Below are 13,385 nucleotides of genomic sequence, written 5' to 3'. Positions count from 1 at the left end.
TAGTTGAGTAATGTACCAACTCTTTAAGTAAGCTAATTAGCATCCGACAAGTTAAAGCAGATTAGAGAAACTAATTTTGTGAACATCATTTAAGGTTGAAAAAAATGTTTATTTCTTACAGGTCATATCATTTTAGGGTAAAAGAAAAATTGCTTACTTGTTACGGGTCATACTTTTGTTAGAAAAATTCTTTATTTCATTAGAGTTACGGGTCATACTTTTGTTAGAAAAATTCTTTATTTCATAAGAGTCATACTCAAGTGGGAAAAATATATAAATGTGTGGATGTAGAAAGAGAGAACAATGTTCTGTCCGATTTTTGTATACCGAAGATCAACTGAAAGTATAGAAGTGTACCAAATTCTTGGTGATGAAATTAAAATAGATACAGCTCTACTACGCTGTAAATTATCGATGATAATTATACAAAAGGTGTCGCGAAAAGTAAATTTTTTTTTTTTATAGATTTAATGAACTGATGTACTATTTGTTGACATTACTGGTGTTTGGAGATTTATGTCAGAAAATGAAGCTTAGCTGCAAAAATGGAGGCCTATCCATTCTCTGTGTCACCGCAAACATTATTGGGCTTTTGGTCTCAGTTCCTGCTCAGCCAGGTGAATGAATAACTTGAGCATACATTATAATGTGGTTGGCTTTCTTTAACGCTAATTATGATCATCTTCTGGCAAAACAGGATTCCTCAACATTGATTGCGGCGGGCTAAGAAATTCCACTGATTCAGAGACGAATATGACCTGGATTGTGGATGCTAACTATGTAGATGTCGGCCATACAGCAAAAATTTCTGTACCAAATACACCATTCCACATGCAGTCCCTGCGGTTTTTTCCAAAATCTCTAAATAAGTCTTGTTACCGGTTGCCTGTGAGTCCGAACGTAAACCATCTCTTGAGACTCTGGTTTCTATATGGTAATTACAAGAAATCCCCAAAACTTCCGAAGTTTAATATCTCCTTTGAGACGCAAGGACTTGTTACTCACAGGACTGAGACAATTAAGCATGCACAAATCATACAGTGGACCAGTGAAAAGATCTTGACAAGTCCGAACGGTGTACTGTACGTTTGTTTGATTCGAACTTCAGACGAAATCGATCCTTTCGTTTCTGCAATCCAGTTGAGAAGTCTTGTGAGTGGGATGTACAGTTTGCAAGTGAAGCCAGGCACAATGCTGAGAATTTTGGCCCGACACGATCTTGGTAATAATTCACCCAGATATATCAGGTATGTATCAATTTCTTGAACAAGATTTTAAGCGCATGAAGGATTGGAATCATGACTAATAGATTATGATATAATTGCTCAGATACCCTCAAGATGAATTTGATCGCTTTTGGTTGTCAGACAATGATTTACGTGTTCTACAGACCAGTAATCTAAAGATATCCAAACGTTCGGTGGACTTCTTAGCCACGAAAAATAATAGCAGGAATTTTCCTCCAACGGTTGTGTTGCAGACAGCGCTTATTGCGGAAACAGATACCCAGCCTTCCGTTTTCTATCTGGATACAGAGAAAGGCCAAAGCTATATTGTACTCTATTTTGCAGAGATCGAGGTCCTGAATGCTTCTGAATATAGGAAATTCAAAATTGTGATAAATAATGTAGTAGTTGGCAATATAAGCTTGGATGCGAATAATAATTTTGTTGAACTGCCCGTGGCATACAACAACACAGGAGTGGATGTAAAAGTTTCTCTCCAGAGTATTCAAGATGAGCCTGGTAAATCTAACCGCAAAGCACTCATTAACGCTCTTGAGTATTATAAAGTAGTCTACAGCGCGCCCGTAACTGATCCAAGTGATGGTAAGATTCAGATTTCGATTACAGGTTTAGATCTGAGATATTATTATTGTTTGCGTTATACAAATGAACAACTAGATATCTCTTACCTGCAGTTCGTGCGCTTTTGTCAATTAAAACCGCTTTTGGCATGAAGAACTGGATATCTGATCCCTGCTTTTGCATTGCGTGGAATGGAATCAGATGCAACGAAAACAACACTGTTAGAATTCTAGAAATGTAAGCTGAATTGTATTTTATGCTATGTCAAAACTGTTGTTTACAATTAACTGATGAGAGTTTGCTATTGATCTGGTCTTTACCATTAGCGATCTATCGGGAAGGAATTTGTCTGGATCGGTACCAAATCGCATCAGCGACTTAATTGAATTGAAAAGCATGTGAGAATTCATAATTTATTGCTTCTTTCATTTTTCTCTGTTTTCAATTGTTTACAAACTGTATATTTTTCTTCGAACAGTTCCTTGCAGGACAACCATTTATCGGGATTTCTACCAGATCTGTGCAACTTAGCAAGAGTGGAGATACTGTGAGTCCGTTACACATATTGCTAAATTGTGAAGTTTGTTGATTCTTTCAATGATTTTTTCAAACAAAAGATAATTCTTTCGATGGGATGATCAGGCGACTTCAGAACAACAAACTCAGCGGTATCGTCCCAGATTGTCTGTCCAAATTGAAAAATTTGAAGGAACTGTAAGTTCTTTTAATTCTGGAACATTTCGAATTTTTTGTATTTCCATGATATGGAGAGTAAACTTGTGTATGCGTTTTATCTGTGTCCGCCAGAAATCTAGAGAACAATAATTTTAGCGGAGTTTTACCCCAAGCGCTTATGCGTAATAGATTATTGGACCTTAGGTAATCTCTAATCTTTTCTCTTTCAAACCAATATAGACATAGATTTCGGTATTTTCTTGTAAATTCTTAAAAGGAAAGAAATCAGACTCGGGGTTCTAGGTTACTTTGATAATTTGTAAAATTCCCTTCTGCAGGTACTCTGGGAATCCATATCTCCACAACGTCGAAAATCAAAGCCACTCTAAGAATAACAAAATTAAGACTGTAGTTGTATCAGCAATAGGTGCTCTCATTGGTTGTTCGCTGGTATTGATAATCGGCATTATGTACCGACGAAGAAGATACATGAAGAAAAAAGGTAAGATGAATCATCACCCATTAGCTGGTAAGTAGAGGGATTTCACATAGTTCTTCCAAAAACCAAATTCTTGGTACTTTTCCTCGAAGCATTATTCATAGTTGTGTTATCTGTGGTTCTGTTTTGTAAACACAATTGCAGATGTAGGTTTAATAGCGATCATGGAACCAAACCCCTCGAGTTGCCGTTCATTCAGTCGGCTTGAGATGAAAACAGCCACAAACAATTTCAGCCAAAAGATCGGACAGGGAGGTTTTGGAAGTGTTTACTTTGGCAGGTTACCTGATGGAAAAGATGTGGCTGTAAAGCTTCTGTCCTCCTCCTCAAAACAAGGACTGGCAGAGTTCCTGAACGAGGTAATGTCAAAGACCTATATACACCTCAATGTTGTTCACTGTAATAGTTCTAACTTCTGAATATGAAAGATGCAAGATTATAAATTCAACGGTAAATAAATTTATACCATTAAAAAATAAGTTATATTCTGACTGATAATGATGGGCTGGTAAAAGAAAGACAAGTGGAGCATTTCAACAACATCTAGAAGGTCTTAGATTTTGTTTTTATTGGTTCATATTAGTGGTAGCTCATCATTTAGCATTTCACTCAGTCTACAAGTCACAAACACATGCAATGTTGTTTAGTCAATGTTGGGAATAAGCCATATCCACACTAATGAGTCACAAGCACATTTAGTGTTGTTTAATGTATACACCGACAATAAGCTGGTCAGTTCTAACTGATCCATATGAATTATAATTTAACATTAACCAACTCATTAACCAACTCATTCTTTTGTTAAGAACTTCATTTTTACTTTCTTTCTAAGCCATTCCCATTTCTTTTTAATGTTGAAAACTGAAGGTATGATACGTAAGAGATGAGAATGTTGTGTTGGATTGAACTATAACTCTCTGTTTTTTTGTTTTTTTTTAAAATCTAAAACAGCAGTTTAGAAACTGTTTAGATAAACTTAGCAGCTTTTAAAACTGCTGCTGTCTACGCTGTAGAAAAACAGTTTTAGTTTTTATTGTTTTAATAGACTTTATCAGTCTATAAATATAAACATTGTCAATGTTATTTTAAATTTTTCATATCATAAATGATATAGTTGCAGATTACTTTTGGCTGAATAATATTTCTTTCAAAACTTGATGGTGTTTTTTAAAATTATTATAATCTTTCAAATAATTGATTCCTCGTAATCAACTTCATTAATTACCATTTGTTTAAGCCATTCCAAATTTAGTCTTAACTTTTTTGTTTGTGATCAGATCAACCTCCTCTCCCGAGTAAATCACAGGAATTTGGTGTCATTGCTTGGCTACTGCAATGACTCGAAGGAACTTATGCTTGTGTACGAACATTTGGGTGGAGGATCTCTTAAGGACCACCTCTACGGTACGATAGTTCTTCATTACGAAAACAATCATATTAGTTTGAGACACACTAACTCATGAACGTCTCTCTCCAGGATCTCTATCAAACGTTTCTACTCTCGATTGGAAAACTAGACTTCGAGTAGCTCTAGACGCAGCACAAGGTAATACAATGTACTGCCCCTGGTTATTTCTTCCAATGAACAAAATCAATAAACTAAATTCTTGATTATTTGTTTTCCTTAACGTCCAATGTATTTCAAGGGCTGGAATACTTGCATGTAAGCTGCACACCAAAAATCGTTCATAGAGATGTGAAGAGCTCAAACATCCTCCTCGACAGCAATCTGCGGGCGAAATTGGCAGATTTTGGCCTTTCCAAAATCATTGGCGATGACGTAAGCTCAAGCCACATAACAACAACCATCAAAGGAACTGTGGGATACTTAGATCCAGAGTAAACTAACTTATATTCTAGTCTCTGCGACCTTATTAATGTTGAAATTTTTGTTCCAGTTTTTGTAGAAACATTAACTGCCAGACTATTCTAATACCCACACTTACTTTTCTTAATGAAAGGTATTTTCATACGAATAAGCTAACAGAGAGAAGCGATGTATATAGCTTTGGAGTGGTTTTGTTGGAGATTATATGTGGGAGGAAAGCAATTGATCCAGAGCTATGTGAAGAGGAGATAAGCCTTTTGAAATGGGTGAGCCTCTATATATATCTACCAAAGTTTTATTTCAGTTAGCTCGTATCGTTTTAAATATAGGTAGATCTGATAAAACTATAATATGTGTGCATTTTATTCCTCTTGTCAGGTAATGCTTCATGTCGAAGGGAACGACGATTACGATGGTCCACTGACAGGCATCATAGACCATAAGCTGTCTATGTCTGATATTGACATGAAATCTCTCTATCCTGTATTCAGTCTGTCGCTTAAATGCATTCAGACTGAAGCATCCAAGAGGCCAGCCATAACTGACATAGTAATACAGATAAAAGAAGCCATGGATTTAATTATGTCGGAATATTCGACTGAAGTGATAAATGAGCCTCTGTGTTCCGCTGAATGTAGCTACAGCCTACTTGACGTTGGCAGATAATAGCAAATGATACTTTAGCCAATCTCACCTCAATCATAACATAACAATCGAAAGATTGTATGGCTGTGATTTCAAACATTTAGAAGTAGTGTAGCAATTTTACATTCCCCTTATGGTTAGAACAAACAGTCTTCTGAATTACTGAAACTCTTTAAAAGGTCATTGTTGGAACAAACAGCCTTCTGAATCTGAAGATTCTTTAGAAGACGTTGGTTTTGATTATGTTAGGGATAGAATTATGTTATCTTCTTGATTTAACCGATCCCGTTTTGTAGACAGATCTAGAATTCTTGATTACACTGAGGCTCTTCACTTCACAAATTTTCTCAATAATATGTATGATTTGAAAATTTATTATCTCTAATATTCAAATAGCAGCTCTATCATATTTTTATGTTTCATAATATTTTAGGAACATTAAGTTATCAATATACAATGAAGAAAAATGATCATATAATTATTGGTGGTGGATGGAGTATCATAAGTACAATATAGAGAAACATACAAACACATCAAACATAATTTTCTTACCAAAATCTTGTGTGCTACAGTACCCCAGCTCTCATTAATTCACTGATTAGAAACAGTACATCTACTCAAAATGCTATATCATTCAACATTTTACATGATCAATTCCATATCTAATGTTCTAACCATACATGGATACCTCATTATATAGAGGTCTTAGGATAATTTTAGCTATTAGGGCTACATATCTAAAATAACGATAGCTTGATATTTTTTTCTTTTATCCTTATCTATTATATTTTAAAACATTTTACATTTATCATTTGTTTCTTTTATTTTGTTGTTGGCTATTGAGGTGGGATAAATTACATCTTCCAATACACCCCTTAATTTTGACCAACTCAAATTTGTTTGAAACTAATTGCAACCTTTTATTTTGTCTATTTTTAGTGATGATAACCAAGTCTTTAGACACGCTAAATCCTTTCCTTGCACTTTATCTTTAAACTATGTCTAAAATCTTCAAACATATCTCAATAGTGATGCCTTTTTGGTGGTTTATGCGGTAATCTTTGAAATCATTGGTTTTTAAATATTCAAGACTTCATTCTAATACTTCCTATAACATTACTATCTATAGATATCTTTGAAGATAATGACTTCCTTTGACCTAAATTATGTTTTATCCTTCTTGATTAAACCTTTCATGATCACTATCATTTTTCACATATGAAAATTCATAATTGAATAACCTTGTAATCATACCTATAAAATTTTTCTACTTTAATATATACATTCTTTTAATCTTTTCATCTTGGATGGGTATTTTAACACCATTCATTTTCAAGTAAGGAGAAACTTGGATGCTTTAGTTGGCTTCACTAATCTTAATCCTTATTCTAAGCTAATATCTTTTTTCTTAATCTATTTGGATATTAACTAAATTCATGGCATTTTCACTTGGAATAACATGAGACGTGGTCTAGATTCTATTTTTGAGTGGTTTGATAGTTTTTGGTACATGTTATTTATAGATTGGGGTTAATATGATTATTTTTTTAAAAATTTTATAATTAGAATGCTCTAACTATTGGACCATTATATATTTTTCTTCTCCTTTTATTCCATCTAAAGGAATTTATATTCAAGTTCTAATAAATGTTCCTTTGGGATCAACCTTTACATGCAACAAAGTAGTATGGTGGTTGAGGAAGCCTTCCTTTTGTAAAACTATGTATTTTATTTTTGAAAGGTTTATATATGCAGAGTTCAAACTTAAAAGTTTGAACCAATTTAGTTTTGGTAACATTTTTTGGTAGAAGAAACAAGTGTAGGGAAAATTGATTGATATTACTTTTCAAATCAAAGAGTTGTTATGACTAGGGAACAAGTTCTAGAGGAGTATTCTTTGTCTAAAGAGGTCCATGAATGCAACCTTCATAAGGATATTTTATTAAAGATAAAATAAAGAATTACTTGGATTTAAGAGGTAGACTAAAACACTTCTCTAATTTAACAAAAGATAAGATAATTTATAGTGCTGTTACTTTTATTAACTCTTTTTAAGGTGTTAACTTGTCTTGACTTGATGATCTTAATATTGAAGATTTCCATCTCTTTTCTTCTTTATTTACGATAGTTGATCATATTGTTGTGGAGGAGGAATGATCTATTTAAATTGTATTCATTTCATACTATCTACTTAAATTAATGGTATTCTTATTGAATTAAAAAAGATTTTTTTATAGATGAAAAAATTTAATGGGTATATGCACCAAGATGTGCGACCAAAAATGTGTGAATTTTTCTTTTTTCAAATAAGGGCCAGTTGGAATGCACCAAATAGGACACTCACCATATTTGACACTCGCCATATTTGGTGATCATCATATTTGATTCTTGTTGTCTTTGACATTAACCATATTTTCCCCTTTTCCAAACCTATTTGGAAAGTGCCAATTTTGGCACTAGCCAAATGTTTGAATTGGATGATTTCTTCCTCTCTTTGCCTCTTGCTTGCCAAATGTTTTGCATTGAAAAATTATTTATGTTCCTCTCTCTCTCTCTCTCTCTCTCTCTCTCTCTCTCTCTCTCCTCTCTCTCCTCTCTCTCTCCTCTCTCTCTCTCTCTCTCTCTCTCTCTCTCTCTCTCTCTCTCTCTCTCTCTCTCTCTCTCTCTCTCTCTCTCTCTCTCTCTCAATATGAATATATACATGAAACTTTTTCATTTCTTATACTAAGTTATATTCATGTATATACTAGGAAGATGCTTGAGAGTAATTTTGCATCTCCAAGATTTATAATATAGATTCTAGATTTTAGAAGATCATATAAATTTTTTTAGATAGTTAAATATCAATAATAACTATTCTCCTATCAACATTCTCTTTCTCTCTATCTCACTCTCTTTATCATTCACAAACTATACACCTATAGATCTCTCTATATCACTTTTCCTCTTTCCCTTTTCTACCTCTCAATAATCACCATGCTCCTCTCAAAATTCTCTTTCTCTCTATCTCACTCTCTTTATCCTCCCCAAACTATAGACTTATAGATCTATCTCTATCACTCTTCCTTTATCCCTTTTCTACCTCTCTCTATCTCACTCTCATTTCTCCCCAAGATCTAGCATTACCATTCTACCACTCTCTTACCCTTCGCTATCTACCATGTTTCCTGTCTCTAGACACATCCCTCTCATTTCCTCCCTATCTCTATTTATCTAGGTCTTTCCCACCCTCTCTAGCTTTGTACCCCACTTACCTCCTTACCCCCATCTCTATCCATTCCTCCTCCATCTCTCTCTCTCTCTCTCTCTCTCTCTCTCTCTCTCTCTCTCTCTCTCTCTCTCTCTCTCTCTCTCTCTCTCTCTCTCTCTCTCTCTCTCTCTCTCTCTCTCTCTCTCTCACACACACACACACACACACACACACACACAAAGTTAATCTCCCCTATCTCTCCATTCTCTTGACCATTGCCCCTCCCTCCTACTCTCTCTCTATTTCCCTATCCCTTAGTCTCTCCTTCTCTCAATATTTATCACTATACCTTTCCCTTCCTATCTCAATACCCACCTCTCTCTCCCTAGGCTCTAAGTCTCTCACCTCCATATCTATTTTGTGTCTAGTTCTTTATCTCCATCTCCACCTCCCTCTGCCTTCTTACTCCTATTTCTCTATTTTTTAACTTCTCTCTCCCTTGCTTATCTACCTCTCTACCTCTCCCTTCTCTAGTACTCTCACTCACTCCCTCCCCTCTCCTAGTCATCACCTCTCAATCCCTTTTGTAAATTTTAGTGAATTATGTGTAGTATATAGGTTTCAGGGTATAGGATTGAGGGTATTGGTAGGCATTTTAGTCTACAAGGTTGATGGTATAGGGTCGAGGGAATTGCCCATATTGATACTTCCCTCTATCTATCCTTATCTCTCTCTTCGTTCTCACCCATTTCATACCTCTCAAGATCTCTCCCTATCTTTCTTCCTCTCTCCCTCTCTATGTCTCCCCTCCCTACCACCATATTCATCTCCCTCCCCCACTCTCTATTATACTTTCTTCCTCTCTTTTCTACTCTCTCCATTATCCAGGTTGTCATCTCTCTCTCTCTCTCTCTCTCTCTCTCTCTCTCTCTCTCTCTCTCTCTCTCTCTCTCTCTCTCTCTCTCTCTCTCTCTCTCTCTCTCACATTTCTTGGTTTCTTTCTCCCTCCATCTCCACCTCTATACCTCTCCATCCATGATGTAGGAGCATCCCTGGTTCATGGCGATCTTGCATCAACCAAAAATATTTCTTTTCTTGTTTGTTTTATATTTTGTAGTTTCAACATTTCTTTTTGTATTTTCTTGCATTGGCTAATCGGACCTTGCGCAGTTGGATTTTTCTTGAAGACATAATCAAATTCGTTATTCCTAAACCGTAGAGCATTTGGATCATTTCTGAAAAGTTATCATTTCTAGATTTCAAGACAGGTTTTTGGTACTCAAGCCACTTGGACCTATATGCATTGGTGAATCTACCAGATCATTTTTGTAGCTTGTGGAGCCCAACTCATTGATTCTAATGTTCCTTGGCATGTGTTTGACCTTTCCCTTTGATCTGTACTTCATCCTTTTGATTTTTTGGAGGAATTTCTTTGGCGAAGGTTGACTTGTTGGTTTTACACATTTGATCTTGTTCTTCTACATTTAATCCCTTTTGGCTGATTGGACTCCCTTGGGTCATATAAATCATTGTAATTGAGCATTATAAATCAGTCAGAGAGTCATATACAACATAGAAGATATATCTTAATATTTGAAGGTCTGGAGTTGGCCAATTTTGTAATTGAGCATGCATGTAGTAGGCCAATGAGCCGAATCTTGTAATCTAGATGTTACAGATTATCTATAATCAATTTCCATGATCTAATTCATTCAGTTTTGCATTGCCTCCATCATATCCTCTTGTCTCCGTTGTGTTTACTCTTGCTACCCATTCTGGATTGATCTCTTTGAGGTTCCTCCTAACCGGTGATTGCACCAATCCATATCTTGTTAGACACCTCTCTATATCCCCTTCTATCTATACCACCCCTTTCTCTCTCCATCTAGGTCACTCCCCTCCCTCTCACCCTATAGGTATCTCACCTTTTTATCTATCCCATCACTAGCTCTCTTCCACCCTCTCGACCTCTCCCTCCATCACCCCTTACCCCTTTCCCTTGATGATATTTCTTCTTCTCTTCTCTCTACCCTCTTACCTCTTTATCTCTCTCACCTTTCCACCCTACCTAGGTCTCTACCACCCTATCTCCCTCTCTACCTCATATTTCCTCCTAAGCCTCATCTCTATAATTGCATTCCACCCTCTCTTCTCTCTCCCTCTCATATAATTTCTCTCCATCTCTTATTATTTCTCTCCACTCTCTACATTCTTTGAATCACTACCTCTCCTTGTTGTGAAACAAGGTGAAGAAATATTACAATAAATTAGCATTCTTATGTGGTTACAAATATGAGATGATTACCAAATCAAAAAATTAATCTAAAATGAACATGTAGTTTCACCATTCAACATAAATATAAAATTAAACATACCAAAAGAAAGACCATATTTATGTGGAGAAACCCTTTCAAGAAAAAAATCTGCTAGACATTGAGGGCAAGTATATTATTATTCTTTTAAAGAGAGCACACCAAAATAATACACTTCACTACAATTTTACAAATGATCCTAGAACTATGTGGAAATAATAATCAATTTAGGATTAAACAACTATACCTTGGTTGCCTTTTATTGTCAAATAAGAGAGCAAAAACTACTACTATTCTCCTTAAAGATGGAGCCAAAACCAGTTGCAAAAACCAATGCTTTGGGGAATGAATAGCTAATATACATAATAAAATAATAAATATCTCTTCAATTTATTCCTTTATGGGTGCCAAACACAAAGCCTTTTAGTCTTTACACATTCTAAGTGCTTTGAATCTTAAGTGACTATTGAGAACCCTAAAGAGACACCTTTTGTCCTTGCCAACTTTTTCTTGTTATGCATGACCCTTCATGTATCATTATGGACATGAGAACTATTATATTTAATCCATTTTTATTTAAATTTATCACCTCTTCATATTCACCTCTTAAAAATACAATTTTAAATAGTCATAAAGTATAAATATTTAATATTTTCCTCACATGTCCTAAAAAATGCTTTTGAAAGAAAATGGAGACATAATAATGTCTTAGGATTGCAAGGTTAAATGTCAATTTATCCTAATGTTCTTTGAATTGATATTATACATTGTAATTACATCCAAGAGATATATAAAATAAAATTTGGCATAGTGAAAGGCCCATGGCCTTCCTGCACGAAGAGAATTTTTTTATGGTCACTAGCTTGATAAGAGAATTTGAAACATTATCCAAATTATCATCATTTTCTATCAAGACCTTACCACTCTCAACCATTTCTCAAAAAAACTGATATTGAAAATCAACACGCTTAGTATGAGCATGATACATAGGATTCTTGGTCAAATGTATAGCACTCTAACTATCACATATGATCCTCACAGTCCTCCAATCATAACCAATGCTGGAATACCAAGTCTTTGTAGCTATATTTCCTTCTTAAAGGCATGAGGAACAACCATATACTCTACTTTAGTGCTAGACAAAGCAACTATAGCCTACCTCTTACTCATCCAAGTCACTGCTCCTCAAAAGAAAGTAAATACATAGCCACTAGTGGACCTTTGACTATTTAAGTAAGCTTCCTGATCAAAAGTACCTTGCAAATATCTAGACACTCAATTAACAAAATTTCAATGCTCTTTACTAGGATTAGACATAAGCATTCCCTGAACTCCCACAACTTGGTCTATATCTAGTCTAGTGAAAACCATTGAACACATAAAAATCCCAATAACACTAGCATAAGGAATTTTAGACATATCATCATAATCATCATCAAAACTCAAACACATGTATAGACTCAACTTAGTATTAATTGGAAAAGGAGTACTAACTGGCTTGCAATCACGCATATTAAACCTCTACAAAATAGTTTCAACATACTTACTCTAGCTTAACCAAATCTTTCTATGAATCTTATATCTACTAATATCCATTCCAAGAATATATTTTGTAGCCCCCAAGTCTTTCATATCAAATGTGCTAGAAAGATGAGACTTGATTTCTCTAATCATCACCTTGTTCTTACCCATAAACAACATGTCCTCAACATATAGGACAAAATATTATCGACATAGTTACTCTAGCTTAACCAAAGCTTTCTATGAACCTTATCTCTACTAATATCCATCCCAAGGATATATTTGTAATCCCCAAGTCTTTCATATCAAATGTGCCAGAAAGATGAGCCCTGAGTTCTCTAATCATCACCTTTTTGTTACCCATCAACAACATGTCGTCAACACATAAGACAATGATTAGTATCTAATTATCAACAACCTTAATATAAACATAATTATCATCCTCACTCCTCTTATAACCCAACTTCAATATAAAAGTATCAAACTTTTGGTACAATATCCTAGGTGACTATTCCAAACCATAAAGAAAACACTTTAACCCACAAGCCAATTGTTCATTCCCCTTCACAACAAAATTATTTGGCTACTGCATGTAAATATCCTCCTCAATATCCCCATTCAATAAAGTAGTTTTAACATTCATTTTCTCTATTTTAAAATCACTAGTAGTAGCAATAGATAATATAAATCTACTAGAATTCAAATTTGCAATAGGAGAGAAAATTTCACCAGAATTAACTCCCTATCTTTGAGAGTAGTCCTTGGCCTCTATTTTGGTCTTGTACCACTCTAACTGTCAATTTTCTCCAATCTTCTTCTTAAATACCTACTTGATCCAACACACTTCCTTACATTGGAAATCTTACAAGATCTTAGGTGTCATGATTGTCTAGGATCATCATATCAT

The 13,385-nt window shown here is 34.9% G+C and overlaps 1 protein-coding gene across 3 annotated transcripts; it reads left to right on the top strand.

Moving 5' to 3' along the window:
* Positions 1 to 260: 260 nt before the first annotated feature.
* LOC131027409 (probable LRR receptor-like serine/threonine-protein kinase At1g67720) lies at positions 261 to 5,848 on the top strand. 3 transcript variants are annotated; one of them, XR_009102495.2, is made up of 16 exons: positions 261 to 432; positions 524 to 617; positions 698 to 1,247; positions 1,330 to 1,829; positions 1,922 to 2,045; positions 2,135 to 2,206; positions 2,287 to 2,355; positions 2,451 to 2,522; positions 2,616 to 2,687; positions 2,822 to 2,985; positions 3,127 to 3,341; positions 4,260 to 4,386; positions 4,460 to 4,528; positions 4,629 to 4,762; positions 4,944 to 5,076; positions 5,189 to 5,325. XR_009102495.2 is itself a non-coding variant. In XM_057957458.2 (16 exons), the coding sequence occupies exons 1-16, from the start codon at positions 304 to 306 to the stop codon at positions 5,474 to 5,476; spliced, it is 2,871 nt and encodes a 956-aa protein (XP_057813441.2). In that variant the 5' UTR covers positions 265 to 303; the 3' UTR covers positions 5,477 to 5,848. The 3 variants fall into 3 exon arrangements, 2 of the variants coding, with proteins under 2 accessions (XP_057813441.2, XP_057813449.2); XM_057957458.2 differs by having other exon boundaries at positions 265 to 432; positions 4,629 to 4,821; positions 5,189 to 5,848; XM_057957466.2 differs by having other exon boundaries at positions 315 to 432; positions 513 to 617; positions 4,629 to 4,821; positions 5,189 to 5,848.
* The last annotated feature ends 7,537 nt before the right edge of the window (positions 5,849 to 13,385 follow it).

The sequence above is a fragment of the Cryptomeria japonica genome, chromosome 1, assembly GCF_030272615.1.
Source record: "Cryptomeria japonica chromosome 1, Sugi_1.0, whole genome shotgun sequence".
Classification (NCBI taxonomy): domain Eukaryota; kingdom Viridiplantae; phylum Streptophyta; class Pinopsida; order Cupressales; family Cupressaceae; genus Cryptomeria; species Cryptomeria japonica.
Note: the sequence above shows the minus strand (reverse complement) of the source record. Positions and strands in the feature narration are given on the sequence as shown.